Source organism: Tubulanus polymorphus, chromosome 7 (genome assembly GCF_964204645.1).
Source record: "Tubulanus polymorphus chromosome 7, tnTubPoly1.2, whole genome shotgun sequence".
Taxonomy (NCBI): domain Eukaryota; kingdom Metazoa; phylum Nemertea; class Palaeonemertea; order Tubulaniformes; family Tubulanidae; genus Tubulanus; species Tubulanus polymorphus.
The window spans coordinates 13327660-13348244 of NC_134031.1; the positions used below are offsets into that span (position 1 = coordinate 13327660).

General features: G+C 30.1%; 3 protein-coding genes across 5 annotated transcripts in view; all 3 read left to right on the forward strand.

Moving 5' to 3' along the window:
• LOC141909167 (uncharacterized) overlaps positions 1-12011 on the forward strand; it is a 31752-nt gene extending 19741 nt beyond the window's left edge. The window contains exons 2-4 of the mRNA XM_074799552.1: positions 11336-11412; positions 11504-11564; positions 11711-12011. Coding sequence (XP_074655653.1) covers positions 11336-11412; positions 11504-11564; positions 11711-12011 — 439 coding nt within the window. The remainder of the gene's footprint in view (positions 1-11335; positions 11413-11503; positions 11565-11710) is intronic.
• Positions 1-20585, forward strand: part of LOC141909360 (pre-mRNA-splicing factor ATP-dependent RNA helicase DHX16-like) — a 415810-nt gene that overhangs the window by 232562 nt on the left and 162663 nt on the right. The gene's annotated exons all lie outside the window — the stretch shown is intronic.
• On the forward strand, positions 13087-14930 carry LOC141909168 (uncharacterized). Its single transcript, XM_074799553.1, has 2 exons — positions 13087-14257; positions 14671-14930. The coding sequence occupies exons 1-2, from the start codon at positions 13087-13089 to the stop codon at positions 14928-14930; spliced, it is 1431 nt and encodes a 476-aa protein (XP_074655654.1).

Genomic DNA, 20585 nt, shown 5'->3' on the forward strand with positions numbered 1-20585 from the left:
TGTAGTCGCATCGGACGTGAGTCCGGAAAGTCATTCTGTCGTTGAATCGCCCCCCGTTGAGTGCGTTTCTCCAGATGAGGCTAGGCCCGACGTCAGTCCGCTAGGTGTTGATACGTCTCTTGTTGCGGACGTGCCTTTTGATGAGATTAGGCCGGAGGTCGATCCATCTAATGAGGTGCAATCACATGATTTTTCCGTGCGTCCAGCCCATGCCGATCGTCCTACAAGGGTAAGACGTATGCCTGAACGGTTTGCTGACTATCAGGTTGGCGCTTTAACGGTAGGTCCTTCGTGGCAACAGAAGCTGGATACTTTGTTATTGGCAAGCAAAGATGCTTCGATAAGCGGAAATCCGACTCTGTTGGCAGCGGTCTTGAAACTGTGTGAATAAGTATTTTTAAAATGTCATCAAATGTCCGGGTTATTGAAACATATATATCCATTATTTATCTAGTATATCCATTATTTTGCGTTGTGCGTTTTAATTCATTTTGGGTTTTTTTTTCTTGTCTCTTCATTTTCGTGATGTCTATAAGATGAAGTCGTGTATTACGACAAATTCTTTGAAGCTACGTCGCTTCTTATGTGTTTATTTATCTCGATCTGGGGACAGATTTTCTTTGGAAGGGTGGTGTAGATATGCCGGGTCTTTCAATATATATATATTAATTTATGTGTGTGATGTAAGTTACACGCCTGTATGTGAAACTGGGTGTAAAGTTTGAGGTGAATTTTTTTAGAATTAGTATTATAAATAACTGTGGGAGTGGTTTGGATTTTGTTTATGTAAATTCCATTAAGTCACTAGTAATTAAGAGCTTGTAGTAGTTCTTGGTCGGTAATCTGTGCTTTGTTCTGAATGATTTCTCGCTGCGTTCCGTCCATCTGGAAGGTTGGGAATTTTAAAAAAATATTAGATTGCTTAAACGACATCCTGTTTATGTCACTTATTTCGGGGACGAAAGTTCTTGACGTTAAGGGAGGGTGTTGCCGGGCTGTTTATTCGGCGGTATAATTGATAGCCTCCGTTCGGTGCTGCCATCTTAATGGTCTGCATATAGTTTGAAGTCTTGGCGGGAACAGTGTTAGTTTGTTGGCGGTCGCCTTCCAGGCAACCACTCTGTGAAATATATGTTGATGTGATTTACACCGTTCCCGCAGGTAAGAAAGCTTCGTATGATTCTGACTTAATTATTTAGCATGTGTAATATTTATTGGTTAGTTTGTTAGCGGTCGCCTTCCAGGCAACCACTCTGTGAAATATATGTTGATGTGATTTACACTGTTCCCGCAGGTCTTTCGTTGTTGTTTAATGTTGGTTGGTGGAGTGGACCTCCGGACAGACGAGGCATATACAGGATTTACAAGAAAGCCCCGTCACATAAAGACATAAGATAAACTAATTAGTATTCTATAATCTATGTCTCGTTGTTTGTCCAAATCAAAGAGGAATGATTACAGTTAATTTCCAACAACATGTGAACTGGATTCACTAGTAATTGTAGAAAGACTAAAGTGACTCAATTAGCTAATTTAAAAACCTTCTCAAGCCCATTCACAGTTTAAATTTGCCTAAAAAGATTAAAGGAAAGATTATTAGTAAAGTGTTGGTGGGATTGAATATCGTTTGATTAGATAAGCATACTGGTTATATACAGTACTTAAAAAAGATTTCTTGCACAAATATCAACTTTGTTATTTGTTTATTGTTCTGTCCAGGCGAAGGTTTATTATTTGCAAATTCAGGATAACCTGATATGGTTAGTCTGAATTGGTTATTATTGTCAGTAATCAGTTATAAGTAACAACTTGTAGGGGCCATGAATTAATCTTTCTATCACATTCCTGCCCGGGTTATTGAGCCTATTTCTCAAAAAAGCAAATTTATACAGATTTTACCTGCATATTCCTGAATGTTTGGTCATTAAAGTTTGGTCAGTGAATATTTTTGTTTGATATTGTAAGTTAAGAATTTTGTTAATCGGTTTTTTGAATGTTTAATTAGCCTGTTAGTGAATAACTGAGTGAGTATTTTCAGATTACAGGAAACTACTGACGGATAATTAGCAATTTAATTCATGAATTCCTATCACCCAACATATAAAACAGGGAGTTCGGTGACAAAGTTTCATCAGTTAGTTCATATACAGTAGCTATGGCAGTTGAAATTATCAAGACAGCAAAAGGTGGACACAAGATATGCCTAAATGGTTATATGTATGTAAAGCAATACGAACGAAACAACAAGATTCGATGGTCATGTGTAAAGAAGAAGACAGATAGATGTCCTGGTAGTGTCATGACTAATGTAATGATGGGAGAACAAGGTAGAAAGTGTACAACACAACCACGGTCGAGATGATACGGCAGTAGAGGTTACAAAAGTTAGAATCCAGATGAACACCAAAGGAGAAACATTACACAGCAACTCCGTCCAGGTTTACTCCGAAGTTATTGCAGCAGTGAATGACAACATTGTTAAAGCACAGCTTCCAACAGAAGATGTTTGTAAGAAAGCGATAAGACGTCATCGAAGAAAGAATCTCCCAAAAGAGCCCAGCAGTTTAGCAGATCTTGAAATTGATGGCCGATGGCTGATGACTGGTGATGATGAAGATGAAAGATTCCTCTTGTATGACAATAGACGTGATGACATGAGAGTGGCGATATTTGCTTCAGATACTGGGTTAGAAAAATTGGGAAGATCAAGGCAGTGGTTCATGGATGGAACATTCAGCATGGCCCCGCCACTTTTCGAACAAGTCTATGTGATACGGGTACCACTCGGATCCTCGTCGATTTCGGTTGTGTATGCCTTACTTGAGCGTAAGAACAAGGAAACTTATGAAGAAATGTTACAAGCTATCCTCCGAGAATTCCAAGATCGACAGATGTTTCCAGAGCCAGAATTCGTCATGGTAGACTTTGAATTGGCAGTACACCAAGCAATCAGTATATCATTCGAAGACACAGTTCAAGCTCGGGGATGTTTCTACCATTTAGCCCAATCTACATGGCGAAAAATACAGTCACTTGGCTTACAACAGCATTACAACGAAAATCAGAACTTTCAGTTATTTGTTGGGATGATCGATGGACTTGCATTTTTACCCGTTCATGGATGGAACATTCAGCATGGCCCCGCCACTTTTCGAACAAGTCTATGTGATACGGGTACCACTCGGATCCTCGTCGATTTCGGTTGTGTATGCCTTACTTGAGCGTAAGAACAAGGAAACTTATGAAGAAATGTTACAAGCTATCCTCCGAGAATTCCAAGATCGACAGATGTTTCCAGAGCCAGAATTCGTCATGGTAGACTTTGAATTGGCAGTACACCAAGCAATCAGTATATCATTCGAAGACACAGTTCAAGCTCGGGGATGTTTCTACCATTTAGCCCAATCTACATGGCGAAAAATACAGTCACTTGGCTTACAACAGCATTACAACGAAAATCAGAACTTTCAGTTATTTGTTGGGATGATCGATGGACTTGCATTTTTACCCGTTAATGATGTTAGTGCTGGATTAGAATATTAACTCACTATTGTGCCGGATGAGGGGATAGAACTATTGGATTATTTCAGTGCTACGTACATAAATGGAACTTATCGTCGTGTTAGGGCGCCAAATGGACTACTGAGGTTTAGGCGTACACCTCCTTTGTTTCCGGTGGCATTATGGAATGTCAATTGCGCGACATAAAATGATGATGCTCGAACCAACAATATATGCGAGGCTTGGAATAACAAATTCAACTATCTTGTGGGACACAAACACCCTTCGATTTGGCGGACAATCCAGTCATTTCAACAAAAAAAAATGCAACAGTATCTGCTGCAATTGAACAAGACAGTATTGGGCAGCGTCCTGCCAAAAGAATAAGACAAAAATATATTGACCTGCAGCTTCGCTTAAAGAACTTATGCATTGATTACAGAGACGGGCGTAAAAACGTTAGTGAATTCTTGCGTGGAATCGGCTATAACATGCGCGTTTTAAAGTAAACAACGATCTTAAAATGTTTTTATCTGTATCATTGAAGAAACTGTGCTGCTAATTTTTATATTTATAAAGAAAAATAAAATATTGAGTCGATATCTAAATGTTGTTCCTGTTTATTTACGTGTCAGTAATAGGGGTAATAGGCTTTCATACCAAAGGTCGAGAGGTCGAGAAAGTAAAAAAATAAAAAATAAATTCTCGCACACTCGAATTTATTTTTTATTCACTCGCCCCTTCAACCTTTGATATGAAAGCCTATTACCCCTATTACTCTTAAAATATTCATATACATGAATAACATTTGAATTGACAGATTATTCAATATAAAAGTGTGAGCTCTTATAGAATAGATATATAGATATATTTTAAACATTATTTCAATATTTATATTTGTATGAGTTAGATTTTTAAACATTAAAAGTGTTAGTAAAGTGTGATTGAAATAATACATGATATAAATCAGTGAACTTCTAAAATCAATTTTAATAAAAAATTTAGTATTAAAATGGAAGCAAGTACTACTGCCCAACATGTAATATCAATATAGATAAATCCCAAAAAGCAAGACAAAATAAAACTAAAACACATTTAGAGAATGAATTGAAACTAGAATATAAAGATGATATATTAGAAACTAAATTAGATGAATTAAAGAATGAAAAAGAAACATACAAATGTGATACATGTAATCTATCATTCAGTGATAAAAGATATTATAATGAACATTTAAAATCTCAAAGTCATATTAGAAATATGAATAATGATATTTTAGGTGAAGATTATTTTGATAAAGATAATGATATGAAACAGAAGACAATTAAAAGCATAAAAAATAAATTAAACAATAAAAGACCATACATGGAAGATGTAAGAAAATATATTAATTTATTGGATAATAAAAAAGATATAGAGATAACCGAAGCATTTAAAAGTGATATTGGTCCAGCAGCTATTGAGTTTAAATTTCATAAAGGAAAAACATTAGAAGAAAATAAAAAACATTTAGAAAATATGAAAGAAATAATAAAAATAATAACTGATGTTGAATATCCTAAAATTAGTATATCTTCTAAAGTAAAGTTTATAAAATCTGAAGATAAACCAATATATAATATAAATTCTCATTCACAACATATTATATCTAAACAACATATAGATGATAAATTAGATAAATGTTATAACGAAGTAAAAACTAAAATAGAAGAGAAATATTTTGAAGGATCTGGTTTAATATTTGATGAAATAATATTTATGACTTTACATGTGTATAACACAAAATATAATAAGTTAACTAAATCAAAACCAATAGATGAAAATAATGTATCATATTATAAAGAACAAGATATTGAAGCATCAAGTTATATAAAACTACCATTTAAAACTAATGCTGTAATAAATGTACAAAATGAAGATGATAAATGTTTTCTATGGACAATTATAAGTTGCTTACATCCAACAGAAGATATTACACATAGTTTTAGATTAACAAATTATAAACCATTTGAAAATGATTATAAGATAGATAAGTATCCTGTTATAATTAAAAACATCCCAAAAATAGAAAGAGATAATAATATAAAGATAAATGTATTTTATTTAATCAAATTACCAAATACAAAAGGTAACAATATAAAACATTATACATTAGAACCTTTATATCTATCAAAAGATTATGATTCAAATGATGTTATAGATATATTATATTATGAGAATCATTATATGTGGATTAAACAAAATAGATTTATTCTTTAGAACAGAAAGTGATCACCATAATAAAATATATCTATGTAGAAAATGTTTACATAAATTCAGTAATGAAAGTACATTATTAAATCATAAACAATTATGTGAAAATCATGATTATTGTAAATTAGTTTTACCAAATGAAAAGGATAAAATATTAGAATTCAAAAAATATGATTACAAAAATAAAGTACCATTTGTAATATATGGAGATTTTGAATCATTAAATAAAGAATTAACTGATCAAGATAGAAAAGAAATATATTATAAAAGAAAGAAATTAAATTCTAATGAAAATGATTTTTCAGATGAACCACCAAAAACAAATACAATTAAAAAGATTCATCAATCAGCTGCTGCTTTCGGGTTATATATCAAATCTGATTATCCAGAACTAATTGAAAGTGAATATTATGATTATAGAAATGAAAATGTTATCAATCATTTTTGTGACTTATTAATTGAATATGAAATAAGATTTAGTAAATTATTGAATACAAATATAGGAATTATAATGACAGAAGAAGATAAAGAAGCATTTTAGTTTGCAGATAAATGTTATTATTGTGAAAAGATATTTAATTATAAAGATAAAAAAGTAAGAGACCATGATCATTTGAATGGAAAGTTTAGAGGCGCTGCACATGAAAATTGTAACTTACAAGCTAAGAAAATTAACTTTGTACCAGTTATATTTCATAATCTATCAGGATATGATGCACATTTATTCATCAAACAGTTATGCCATAAAATAGATGAAATTAATAATGAAATAGAAAGATTAAATTCAAATAGATCAAATGATAAAATACCAACTTATAAATTTAGAATGTTAGCTAAAACATCTGAGAATTATATATCATTCCAATTTGGTTGCCTAAGATTTATAGATTCATATAGATTTTAAAATACTTCATTAGATAACTTATCAAAATCATTAGTTGATGATGAATTAAAAATATTAAAGCAACACTACCCAAATAATGATGATTTTCAATTAATGAGATATAAAGGCGCAATTCCATATTCATTTTATAAATCACATAATGATTTTAATATAACTGAATTATTAAAAGAACAATTCTATGATGAATTAAAAAATGAATATGTTAAAGATGAAGTATATAATAGAACATTGAATATTTGGAATCATTTTAGAATGAAAAATCATGGGCAATTAGTAGATTTATATCTAAAATGAGATGTATTATTATCAACCGATATATTCGAAAGGTTTAGAGATGTAAACCTAAAATATTTTAACATTGATCCTTGTCATTGTTATTCATCATCAACAAATATAGATCAATTACTATTATTTGAAAAATCTATAAGAGGAGGTATTTCAGGTGTATTAGGGGATAGATATTTCAATGTAAATGATAACCCTGGATATAAGTTATTATATATAGATGCAAATAATTTGTATGGTTGGGCAATGATGGAACCACAACCTTATGGAGTATTTGAAATAAGTGAAGTTTTACAACATGAAAACAATGATAAATTTGATTGGAAGAAAAGAATCCTAGATATTGCAGATGATTCAGATACTGGTTACTTTTTTGTTGTAGACTTGGAATATCCTGAACATATTAAATTTAAATCTAGAAATCTAGCATACTGTCCAGAACATAAAACTGTAACTCATGAAGAATCATCAAATTATCAAAAAAGAATTAAACCCGAAAATCATATTCATACAGAAAAGTTAATGGTAACTCAAGAAGATAAATATAATTATGTAGTACATTATAGAATGTTAAAGTCTTATCTAAAACAAGGAATGGTTCTAAAAAAAGTACATAGATATATTTCATTCAGTCAATCTAAGTGGTTAGAAAAATATATAGATTTTAACACCAAACAGAGAACTAAAGCTAAAACTGATTTCGAGAAAGATTTCTTCAAGTTAATGAATAATGCATTCTATGGTAAGACTTGTGAAAATATTAGAAATAGAAATGATATTGAGTTAGTCAGTAATGGTAAAAGAATTAGACATTTACAAACATATCCTAAGTTCATGGGTAACAGAATATTTGATGAAAATTTAGCCGCAGTTAAAATGAGAAGAACATCAATGAAATTTAATAAACCAATCTATGTTGGAGCATCAGTTTTAGAATTATCAAAATTACTAATGTATGAATTCTATTATAATGTATTACAACCACTTTTTGGAGAAAAACATATAGAAATACTATATTTTGATACTGACAGTTACATATTAAAGATAAAAACTAATAACATAACTGATGATTTAAAAACATTAAAACATCATTTTGATTTCAGTAACTATCCTAAAAATCATGAATTGTTTAGCAATGATAATAAAAAAGTTCCCGGTAAATTCAAAGATGAATTAGGTGGTGAAGAAATTATTGAATTCATTGGTATTAAATCTAAAATGTATTCATATAAAACAAAAGAACATGAAGCTAAAAAGTTAAAAGGAATAACCAAAAGTGTAGTAGAAAAGAATATTCATTTCAAAGATTACATCAATTGTATATTCAATGAAGAAGTTAGAAAACATAAAATGAAATGTTTAAGATCTGAAGATCATGAAATGTTTATTGAAGAAATTGAAAAGATAAGTCTAAACCCATTTGATGATAAAAGATATATTCTGGATGATGGAATTCATACAGTTGCATATGGTTGCAATTTAGATGAATACTTAAAATTTAAAAGAGAAGAAACAAAAGAGAAGGAAATAATGAAAAGAATTCTAACGTGTTAATCAAATTTTAATAAAAAATAAACAAACACACAGTGAGAACAACAAATTATTTCTAGATAGAATAAAAGATACTTCAAATGTCAAATCAGTAGATTATAAATTTAAGAAGTTAAAAGAATTAATAATCCATAAGAAATATCTAATTACAAATATTGATACAGTTACTATCAAATATGGAGACAAATTAGTTATTCACTTAGAATATGAAGGATTAAAAGGAAATATATATAAATTCAGAACATATTTACCAGATAGATTTCATAGATTATCAAGTGAAGATTTTGAAGAATTATGTTCTGGTGATTTCTATTTCGTATACAAAGGTAAGAATGAAAAGGGGCACCATGAAATAGATTTCGAATAAAATATGTAAAATAAATGGTAGAATTAAAAGAATACAGAATATTTGTTGATTCTAGAAGACTTACAAATTATAAATCACATAATTTACTAGTACAATTAGATAGAGAATTCAAGAATTGTGTAGATTTAAAATTAGTTAATATAAGTTTATGTAATTCTTTTCATAATATATCGAATAAAAGTCTTGATCATTTAGCTTTTAAAATTCATGTTAGAAATTTGAACCAATGGTTTCATCTTTATCTAAAACCAGGATTATATAATTTAGAAACATTAGCGCAAAAAATTAATAGAAGAGCTCGTTTAAAAACTGGCGCAGCTGCTAGATTTGAAATTAAATTTATCAAAAGTGATAGTTCGAATAAAATAAGAATAAAGTTAACTTATGAACAACATAGATTTCTAGTAAGAAAACCTTTAGCTAAACTGTTTGGAATTCTCCCAGATAGAGATTATTCAAGTATCGAAACTTATACAAATTTAATGACTTTTACACATTTTTATATTTATTGCAATTTAATTAATCCTACAAAAACATTTGAAGCAACTAAAGATATAATTTGTAATTCTAGTATATTAAATATTTTACCATTAAAAAATGTAAAACAATTTGGAACGCAAATAAATTATAATTTAGCTGAATGTGATTTTAAACCTTGTACTCCACATTTCAATAATTTTAAATTAGAAATAAGAAATCATAATGGATATTTAATTGATTTGAATAACTTTCCTGTGATATATGAATTAGTTATAAGATGTAGAGAGTAATTTTGTCATTATATAAATGAATATAACTGTTGGACCGAGTATATGTTTTGGGTTTGATTTTAAACGTGAGAAAGAAATGAAATTTAACATTAATGATGTAATTACACATATCAAAAAATATTGCATTTTCTAATGAAACAACATTTGAGTATGAAACAACAATAGATAAAGAAACTTTAAATATAGAAAAGATTACTAATTTAATTAGAGAATCTTTAAGATTTTATGAATTAGATGAAGATTTTATCATCGATGATATTAAAAAAATAATAATTGAAATATATACAAATGAAACTAGTAATGAAATAAATGTTGAATTTATCATCACTAAGATAACTAAATATTTTGATGATAGTAATTTTTTTGATTAATAAATGAGTGATAATAAGTGGATAATAACTGGATTATATAATGGAGCATTACTATCAGTTGGAACTGTTGGTTATTCAATGGTATTAAAAAAGTATTCAAAATGGGAAGTGTTAATGTTGATAGATTTGATATAAATGATATCTTAAAATTAACATTAGCAGTTACTTTATCTAATTTAACTATTGATTATTTGGAAAAACAAAAATATATTCTTCCCATATAAATGCATAATTTTTTTGCTACATAAATGGCTTGTGCAATTATAACTATTATAGGATCGGCAATTGTTAACGCTTTAGCATTTACTGGTGGTGGTTATTTATTCAAGCATATTGATAAAAATAGTTCATTAGGAGAACAAAGAAGACATAACTTAGCATTAGAAAAATACAATAAAGCAGCAAAAGAATAGAGAAAAGAGACAAAACTATATGGATTATATTAACAAGGAATTATATGATCAGAAGATTTCACATAGAGATTTTCAATCAGTTGATGATGCAATGAGTTTATATAACGCGGTAACCAATAAAGAAAAATTACATCTATACAAACCTAAATTATCAGATTATTACACCCCAAGTAAAGAACAACAGAATTATGAAATAATATGGATTTTAGGTGGAACTGTTATTGTTATATTTGTTGCTTATAACAGGGAAGTGTGATGAGATGGAATACGGACGCTATTGTGCAGCTCTTGTTGAATGTGCGTTGTAATTGCCCTAAAGCCGATAACGGTTCGTCGGCGAGCGCTTTGTTACGTAACGCGCCGATAAGCGATAACCAGCGAGATCAGGAATCGTAATAATTCAGTTGTTTCCGAAAATCGGTTTTTCATCCCATAATAAACTTATATAAAAATTCCTCTGTAAACTGGTTAAACTCAACATCTGATTTCCCCTCATCAATTTTAGTCGATCAACTTGTATTCACAATTGTCTTAAATTTAAGTGCCCCCTAGTTTGTTTCTTAACTGCTTCTCTTTAATCTGTTTTAGCGTGTAACTGTTTCTACGTTAATTTTCCTTTAGTTAGTATCATCTCTGATTACTTGAATTAGTCTCTTTGTCTCTGGATTGTATATATCTCTCATAATTTCTGTAGTATTCATTATTTCTGAAGATGACTATTAGGACATAGACGAAACGTTGAAAAAACTACTAACATTTTTGGACTTTTTCGTTATCATTGTGGGATTCTCTCTACATCGCTTCAGACGGATATAGTGTTTTATCAATCGTGATATCGGTTCTTTCCGCTGTATTAAAATGGCAACGGTTGTCAACGAAATTATAAATGATGACGATTTTGACGATCTATTCTTTGATAGTGACGAATTGGTTCAGATCGATACGGAAATATTACGGGAATCCTCTGGATCAGGATCAACTAATTCGGCCGATTCTAGTGAGTGTTATTCCTTTTGAATCAATGAAATATCGGAATAGTTTCCACCTAATTGCAGGCAATTTATTCTTTCCTTTTCTTTTTCATATAGGTACTTCTCAGGCTCAGCTGACCAGAGACTGCGATCTGAACACGAGAAAACACACATACAGGTATTTTTTACATTTATTTTTATAATCAATACAATCCTTTTAGGTTATAAAATAATAAACGAATACAGAAAATAATATATAAACATAATATAAAAAATCCAGATAAGTACATGTTAAAATAATAATCATTATTATTATTTTCGCAGGAACACTATATATTTGGAAAAGGCTATGACTGAAGTGATTAACCATCGAGTATTTAAATTCAGTTCAAATGGAATGGCAGCAGTACATTATGGAAAATCGATCGATAAAATTTTGACTACAAATACGTCGCCGTCCAGACTTGGAATTAACCAGTGGTTTACAAAAATTCAAGATACATTATGTTCCGCCATTCACATAAGCACTGCGAAAGATTTGGATAAAATGTGGGCAAAGTTTCATGTTGTGATAGTCACAGGGACAGTTTTTTTTAACGTTTTTGTTCTTACGCCATTTTTGTAATTTGACACGACACATATTACAGATATATATCGGGTATTTTTATCATCATCAAAATCAATGTTGAACAACTCCTTCACATGGCTTTTGAAATTATTTTTATCGATAGGACGACGATCCGGAGGTTTCGCATTTTTTCCACACAATCGACAAAGATCCATGACTAAAAACAAGAAAAGGTTAATTAAATGAGATTGCTGATGCTATTTAGGCAACTTGGTTTATATGGGGGACAATAATTTGTAGGCCTTATTAAGTAACATTATCATGTAGTAAATACACATTTTAAAGATCATACTTCGTGTATATGTTTGTGTCGTAACATAGCAACATGACGTCAGAAACGAAAGCTGCGCGAGTCTGGGCCGAAATATTTGACATCTTCAAGGCCCAAATGACGCTAAACCCGGAATCGGAACGAACTGGCAAAAACATATGTTTAACACATAAAAACAGACTTTAATCACAATATAAATACTTAATGTTCCGATTCCGGGTTTCGGAGATATAGAAGAATAAAAATACATACCTTTTTGGACAAATTTTACGAGAAATTGTTGAATTTCAACCGATTTTCTAAAGAAAAATATGTGTATACACAGCCACTTCCACGTGGTTCAATGAACTGCAGTGCGCATGCGTAGTATCGATCGCAGAACATTTATCGGGCTAAAACTATTGCGGGTTGTTCTGCGACCGAATCCAAGTTGATGTTGACTGGTATTCAGCTGGTAACACAGGGAGCGTACCACTAGTCCGGGGGTTCATTGGTCCGGGGGTTCACTAGTCCGGGGGTTCATTGGTCCGGGGGTTCATTGGTCCGGGGGTTCATTGGTCCGGGATTGGATTTTAAACCTAAATGAAAGTTCCGGTATGCTAAACAGTTAATGTAAGAACACACCGGACAACAATTGAAATTAAATACATTTTTTAAATAAATTCTCATGACGTTCGCCTATTATTAGTTGTCAGGAGCGTGGGAAATTAAGACAATCTATATGTTCCCAATGATGTTGTTTCTCAGTAATGCGAGTATCTCTGCCATTCTCGTATTAAACGTGTTGACCGAGTGTACGATATGGCTCAGAGACCGCGACTATCCACTGGAAGTAGGGGTATTGGCAAAATTCTGATTAACGAAGGCTACAAGTACCATTTTAATAGGCAACTGAGCGAGTGCATGCTCTGGCGATGCTGGCGGAAAGACTGCCGATCCAAGCTGAAAACAAACAATTTCAATAGAGACGACGGTGACCCCGGCAATATCACAGTTTTAGACGGTCCAGATGAACATAATCATGGCCACGACGATGCGGTGATTGAGGCGGGCGAATTTTCAAATACACTAAAAAATGAAGTCCGCACTGATCCCACAAAACCTGTTAAAAGAGTTTATGACCAAGAAATATCTAGGCTGCACCAACAAGGTGGTGGGGATCGCGATATTCCCGCGTTCAAGTCGGTGAGATCGGCAATTGCAAGAATAAAAACTAAGCATATGCCCGAAATACCACATGATATAGACTCTGTTAATGTCGCAGGTGAATGGGCCCGATGTTGGAATGGCAGGCGATTTTTGCTACACCATGATAACGATTGGGGAATCCTTATATTTGGAGCCGATCGAAATCTACGGGCACTAAATGTAAGTAACACATTGTATATGGACGGCACGTTTAGAACCGCCCCAAGACCGTATCAACAAGTTTTCACAGTTCTGGGTGACTATCATGGGCGTGTCCTCCCGCTAGTTGTCGCACTTACTGTTAACCGTGAAATTGCTCATTATCGTCAGATAATACAGGTCTTAAAACGTGAAGTTAGAAGAGCAAGTAATCGTAGATGGCGACCAAATATGATAGTGTGTGACTTTGAGCTTGCGTTGATAACGGCTGTAGAAACAGAACTCCCTCAGACGAACATTGGTGGTTGCTATTTCCACTTTAACCAAGCTTTATGGCGACATGTCAAGTTGCTTGGACTTGTGAGAGCATATAGGCAAGATAACAGACTTCGTAAAATTGTACGGAAAGTAATGTCATTGGGCTTTTTGCCAGTCGCAATAGTTCGAAATAATTTTCGCCTGCTACTAAACAGAAATTCTACAAGAAGAGCGATCAGACAATACCCGACCCTTGATGATTTCCTGTTTTATGTAGAAAACACGTACATAAATGGCCAGTTTCCAATACCACTATGGAATGTGTACGAGCGAAACATGGATTGCCGTACCAATAACAATGCTGAAGGTAAAGGGCTTGGTTTTTCCTTAAATCTACTAAATGTCATGCGCAATTTTAATAGTACGTGCTTTGCGCCTTGTTATATTATGATAATCCTGATAATTAAGAAAAAATCCTAGATCCATATGCAATCAGACAGGTTATTAAAATCCTAATTTTTATGGTACTTTGGATGAACATGCCACCTTATACAGTCTAATAGGACAACCACGGGATTCCTATTTATCATAGATAAGGACGATTTTCGTCTGTCCCAACCAAAGTCAATACAAACTCGCATCAAAATATTTGTTTAGAAAGGGGATAGTGCGAAAATCCTGGTAATACGACACAATTTATACCGCGAGTTTTGTCGTAAGCCGAATCGTACTATCGGGGTTCGACTGCATATTCACTTAAACACAAAATGCTATTTTCAGCATTTCACAGGCGATGGAATGACCAGGTACAAGTCCGACATCCAAACTTATGGATCCTCATACGGCATCTGAAAGATCTACAGGCACAGACGGCAAATAGTATTGCCCAAATGAACAGAGGTGGCGATCCCACTGTGCGACGTCGCAAATGGCGCAACTTGGAAACACGTCTCCGCAGACTCAAAAGAGAGTATGAGGATGGTGATAGAGATGCCAGTAACTACTGGAGAGCAGTTAGCCATCTGATAGCCGACTTCTAGAATTTTTTGCAAATAATGGTTTTTACCATATAAAAATAAGGACGATATGTCAATAATCAACTGGTGATGTGATTCTCTGGTTACCGTAATTCGACTGACTGGTGTTTGTGTGGTTTTTCATTTGATTTTCTTTTAATTATTGGTTGTAAATACATGTACATGTAATTACGCTCACTGAATATAGAAACTACATTATACAGGTTTATATTACGTTTTGAAAAATATAATAGTCGCAATTTCATATTTGGCAAAATCTAATGGCTGTTTTAGGACCTGATGCGGAGAGAAAAATATGTCTACCGGTACACCGAGACACATTTGACATAAAGCATCCCTGGATAGCAAAAACAAGTGATCAAAGCTAATCCCGGACTAGTGGACCCCCGGACTAGTGGACCCCCGGACTAGTGGACCCCCGGACTAGTGGACCCCCGGACTAGTGGGATGACCCCGTAACACACACTCGATAAGCGTAGCTTACTGCTGTTGCGGTAACCTTTGATGTACGGGCTGAATTGAATAGCCTACATCCGGCAATTAAAAGCGCCCGTATTCCATCTCATCACACTTCCCTGCTTATAAGTTTACTAATTAGTAATTTTTTTTGCTAAATAAATGGATGATAATATTGATATTATTCCTCATGATATAAATAAAACTAAATTAAAAATATATTTAGAAAAACAAATATTAGAATTTGAAAGTGACTTAAAGATAAAAAAGAAAAAATATTTAAAAAGTAAAATTATATATTATTTGATTATAAGTGGTTCGGTTACAATTAGTTCTGTAATAACATTTCTAGCAATATTCAGCCCATTAACACCTTTAGCTATATCAATTGGTGTATTAGGATTAAGTTCAAGTGTTTTAACTGGTATAAGTTCAAAATTAAACATAAAAAGTAATAAAGAAAAAATTAAAACTAATATTAAAGAAATTAACAAATTAAAGAATACACTAGATTATATAATAAGTTTAAATGGCCATATAACAGTTGAAGAACAAGATAAATTATTAAAAGATAGTTTTCCAAAAGCTTTCCAATATAATAAATCAATTAAATATAATATTCCAGCAATAGATTTTAATAAAGATATTACATATAGAAATGAAGTTTTAGATTCATTAACTAATTTAGAAATTTATGTTACTGAAACTAATAATTTTAATGCAAAGATGGAAAATATATTTCATGTCTATTTAATTAATTTTTAAAAATTGAAAGATGAAAAACAATGGTTATTAAAATCTAATATGAAGTATTGGCAGAACCAATTAAATTTTGCTGTTTATTGTGCAACAACTGGTTGTGGAATTAGTTGGAATGATCATTTGAATAATTCTAAATATAAATTAATTCAAAGTTTATTTAGATTTCATACATACTTTCAAATCAGAATAATATTAAATGAATTAGAGTGCGCTTTACCAGGATCTAGATATTTTAAAGAATTAGATAATAATATTAATTTATCAAAGTTTTATAAAATTTGTAATGAATTTAATATAGATATAAGTAATTCTGATTTTAGAACGAAAATTGGAACAATAAGATCACTTCCTTGCCCTAAAAAGATTGCAGAATATTGTGCACTTCCCATACCATCTAATAGTTTTTATAATATCAATAATAATAAATTAGGTTATGGTAAAATAGAAACTAAGGATTTAGAAACATTAAATTTCAATAAATTACCGAAATTTTATGATCATTTAAAACAAGAAAACAATAATGGTTGGGTTTATTTTATTTTAGAAAATAGTGAAGGTTTTACTAAATCAGGTATAGTAAGAATAAATCAATCTATTAGAACTTATTTGATATGTATTTTAGGTGCGCAAGTTGAAACAAGATCCCCAATAATTGGAAATTTAAATACATCATTTGATACACAGAAACAATTCAAAGTATTATTTGAAGATTCTATTCATAATGATAAAAATAGATCGATTCCAGAAAACATTGTAAGATATCAAAATTATTTAGATAAATCACATATTAGATTAAATTATTGTATAGGCCCTAATCTATTTATTATTTCTAATGATTTAGTATTAAAGATGGGAAACATAATTGGTTACAATAATCTAATTAAAACTGCAACAATAAATAATTCATTTGGATTAAATGATATAAATAAAAAGATAATTACTGCTCCAAAATTAATGGAAGGTGAAAAAAATAAAAAACATATTCAATCAACAGAAACTAAAACTAATAATATTAAATTAAATAATGATTCTAAAATAAAAGATTACAATACATCAGAAAATATTAGAACTGATAATATTCAACATGAAATAATTAAACTAAATGATGATAATAAATCCCATGAAAATACTAAATTAGCTATAACTTGTATAGGAATTGTAATCGGAGGAATATTATATTTTTAATTTTAATTTTTTTATTATGTAAATGGATGTAGAAGGTGTAGAAGATTATGAAATGGGAGAAATGGGAAATAATAATGAAGGATATATTGATGATGATTATAATGATGCAGAAACTAATATTGATAATGATGATGAATCAGCATATAATTCTAATTTAACAGATAGTAGTTCTAAAACCATATCAACAGGTGAATTTGATAGAAGAACTAAATCGAAAATAAATCCTGAAAATGAAGATCCATATTTAGTAAGACAAGATTTAGATTATATAGACCAAATGTATAAATTCAAACCTATATTTATTCTGGATATAATGTAAATGATAGAGGCGCTAGACTTTTAGTACAAGAATTAAAATATTTAGATGACGAATATTATTATCATTTGAATGAAGAATATTATATTGATATCTCTTATAAAAATCAAAACAAAATATTAGCAGAATCAACTTTGGAAAAATTAGAACCAGATAGAATTAAAAAAATAAGTATTAATAATGAAATAGAAAATGTAACACAAGAAAAAATAAAACAAAATAGAAAAATATTTAAACAAAGAATTAATGAATTATTTGAAACAATCAATAATAATTTAGAACCAGAAACAACTTCTGGTAAACTTAAATCAAATAAAGTACCAATTGAAAAACTTTTACCAAATGGATTACTTGATGCAACAGATCAAGAATTAGAAGATTTAGATATATTTTCTGATGAAGCAATTAGAGAAATTATTAGTATAAGAAATGAAGCTGATAAAATTGCACATAATAAAAGTATAAGATATTATTGAAGTTATTGAAGAAATTGAAATTAAAAAAAATGCATATTAAGAAAAAGAAATTGAAAAATTAGAATATAATATAGAATTTCAGAAAGAAGAGAGAGATATATTATCAAAAGAATATGGTAATAATTTTAAAAGGTTAAAAGATGTTTTTAAAAGATATCTAATAAAACCAAATTCTGAAATATCATTAAAAGATAGAATAAGATTATTATTTAAGTTTGAAGGAATCACAATTCTTTCAATTCTAACAGCTGTAACTATGGTATTCACAACAATAGGTTTAGCAATATCAAATGCTTTAAAATCTACACCTACTCCCAATAACCCGGATAAACCCCCAGATAATAATTCAATACAATATAAAGTTAAGGATTGTTTAGAAAAATTAGCAAAATATTTATGGGAACTATCTAAAAAATCTGCTGCAGAATTACCCGGAGTTATTGCATCAATTGTTGGTTTTATATTGAAATCTGCTGGGAATATTCTTAATTCTGCTGCTGAACATATTATTTTATTTTTAATTACAGTTGTAAGTGCAATTATTTTTGGGTTAGTGAATATGATATCAAACGATATCAAGAAAAAATAATAAAAAATAAACATAATCAAAAATAAATAATTAATTTTTTTGTTAAATAAATGAGTGGGAGTTATATAAGTCCTTCTAAGATTTCTAGAATATCTAATGCTATTAAAGCAGAAAGATCACATCATATTATTACTCATAATCCTTCAAATATTAATCCCGATGAAACTTTATATGTTAGAATCCCTAGATTAACACAAAATACTTTTTATGTTCCAAATAGTATTTATTTATCAGCTGATATAAAAATAACCGGTAATAATAATAATTATGTTGTTGATAATGTTGGAAGATATTTGATTAAAAAATTAACTATAAAGATCGGCCCAGAAACAGTTTTCTCATTAGATGATTATAATTTATTTATGCATTATAAAGATTTATGGTTAACTAAAGAAAATAGAAATAATATGATATTTCAAGGTATTCAATCGGAAAACCAAAATAAATTAAGATCTGAAGCCAATAATGCAGTAGTAGCTAATGACGTAGATAATTTGATTAAAAAGATTTATGGAAGCAAATATAAAATTCCATTAGACTTTGAATTGATAAATAATAATGCACCTTTATATAAATACGCAATTCAAGAAGACGTTATATTCGAAATAACATTTGCTCCTGTTAATGAAATTGTAATATCTTGCGTTGTTAAAGATATGGGTTATAAATCATCGAATATATGTTTAGAATATGATACAGTAACTGATGAAAATATTGCTAACACAATTCAAACTCAATACAATCAAGGATTTTCATTATTATATGATTATATTGATAAATTTAAAACTGTAACTATTAATGCAAATGATGAAATAATTAATGAGAATATTAACTTCCCAAGAAGATCTATTAAAGGTATATTAATATTTTTTACCATTGCAACATATACTAATGGTGCAATAAATGTTGATAATTATTATAATCCTGAAATAACAAAAGTAGAAATAACTATCGAAGGAATAGCAAATAAAATATTTTGTCAAGGAATGAGAATGATTGATCAATGGCCAGAAATTAGAAAACATTTTATGAATGAAAAAGTAAAATCATCTGAAAATTGTAATATTAATCAAATTGATTATTATACCGGTAATAAATATGCATTATGGTTAGATTTTAGAACAACAGAGGATAATTCATTACATGGTTCTGGAAAAAAACTACAAAACACTAAAGATGGAATACAATTATTCATGACAAAGAATAAAGGAATCAAAAATTTTAAAATGCACATTTATATTATATCTGACGCGCAATCAGATATTGTAAATTCTCAATTAAATAGTGTTATGTATTAGAATTTTAACTTTAATAAAAATTTATATAATAAATGGAAGGAGGTAAAGTATATAAACATATTCCATACATCGATACACATGAAAATAATGATGGTTTATATTATGTAATACCTTGTAATATAGCTTTGATATTTGATCCTATTTTCAAAATTTATAAAACTAAACTAAAAGAAATCGATAATAATAAAAGTGGTGTTGTTGATAATTTAAGTAATGTAATTGATAATAATGCAATACCTTCTACATCTAATAATGTAATACCTTCTTCATCTAATAATGCAATACCTACTACATCTAATAATGTAATACCTACTACATCTAATAATATAATACCTTCTACATCTAATAATGCAATAATATTAAATATTAGTGAAAATAGAAATTATTGTGATTATTGTAAAGGTGAATTTTCAAACGCTCCATCAAATTGGAATAAACATATGAATACAAAGGTACATATTACTAATGTAATAGAACGTGTTGGTTTAAGAGAATTGATAGAACGCCCATTTATATATGTTACAAAGTTTGTTTCAAATAAAAAAGTAAATGGTAAAGAATTATATGAAGATTTAT

What these genes read in the sequence shown, in the direction of transcription:
- LOC141909168 (XM_074799553.1), top strand. Translation starts at nt 13,087, where the DNA reads ATGGCTCAGAGACCGCGACTATCCACTGGAAGTAGGGGTATTGGCAAA. An exon ending in TACCAATAACAATGCTGAAG is followed by an intron (nt 14,258 to 14,670) that starts GTAAAGGGCTTG and finishes TGCTATTTTCAG; the next exon opens with CATTTCACAGGCGATGGAAT.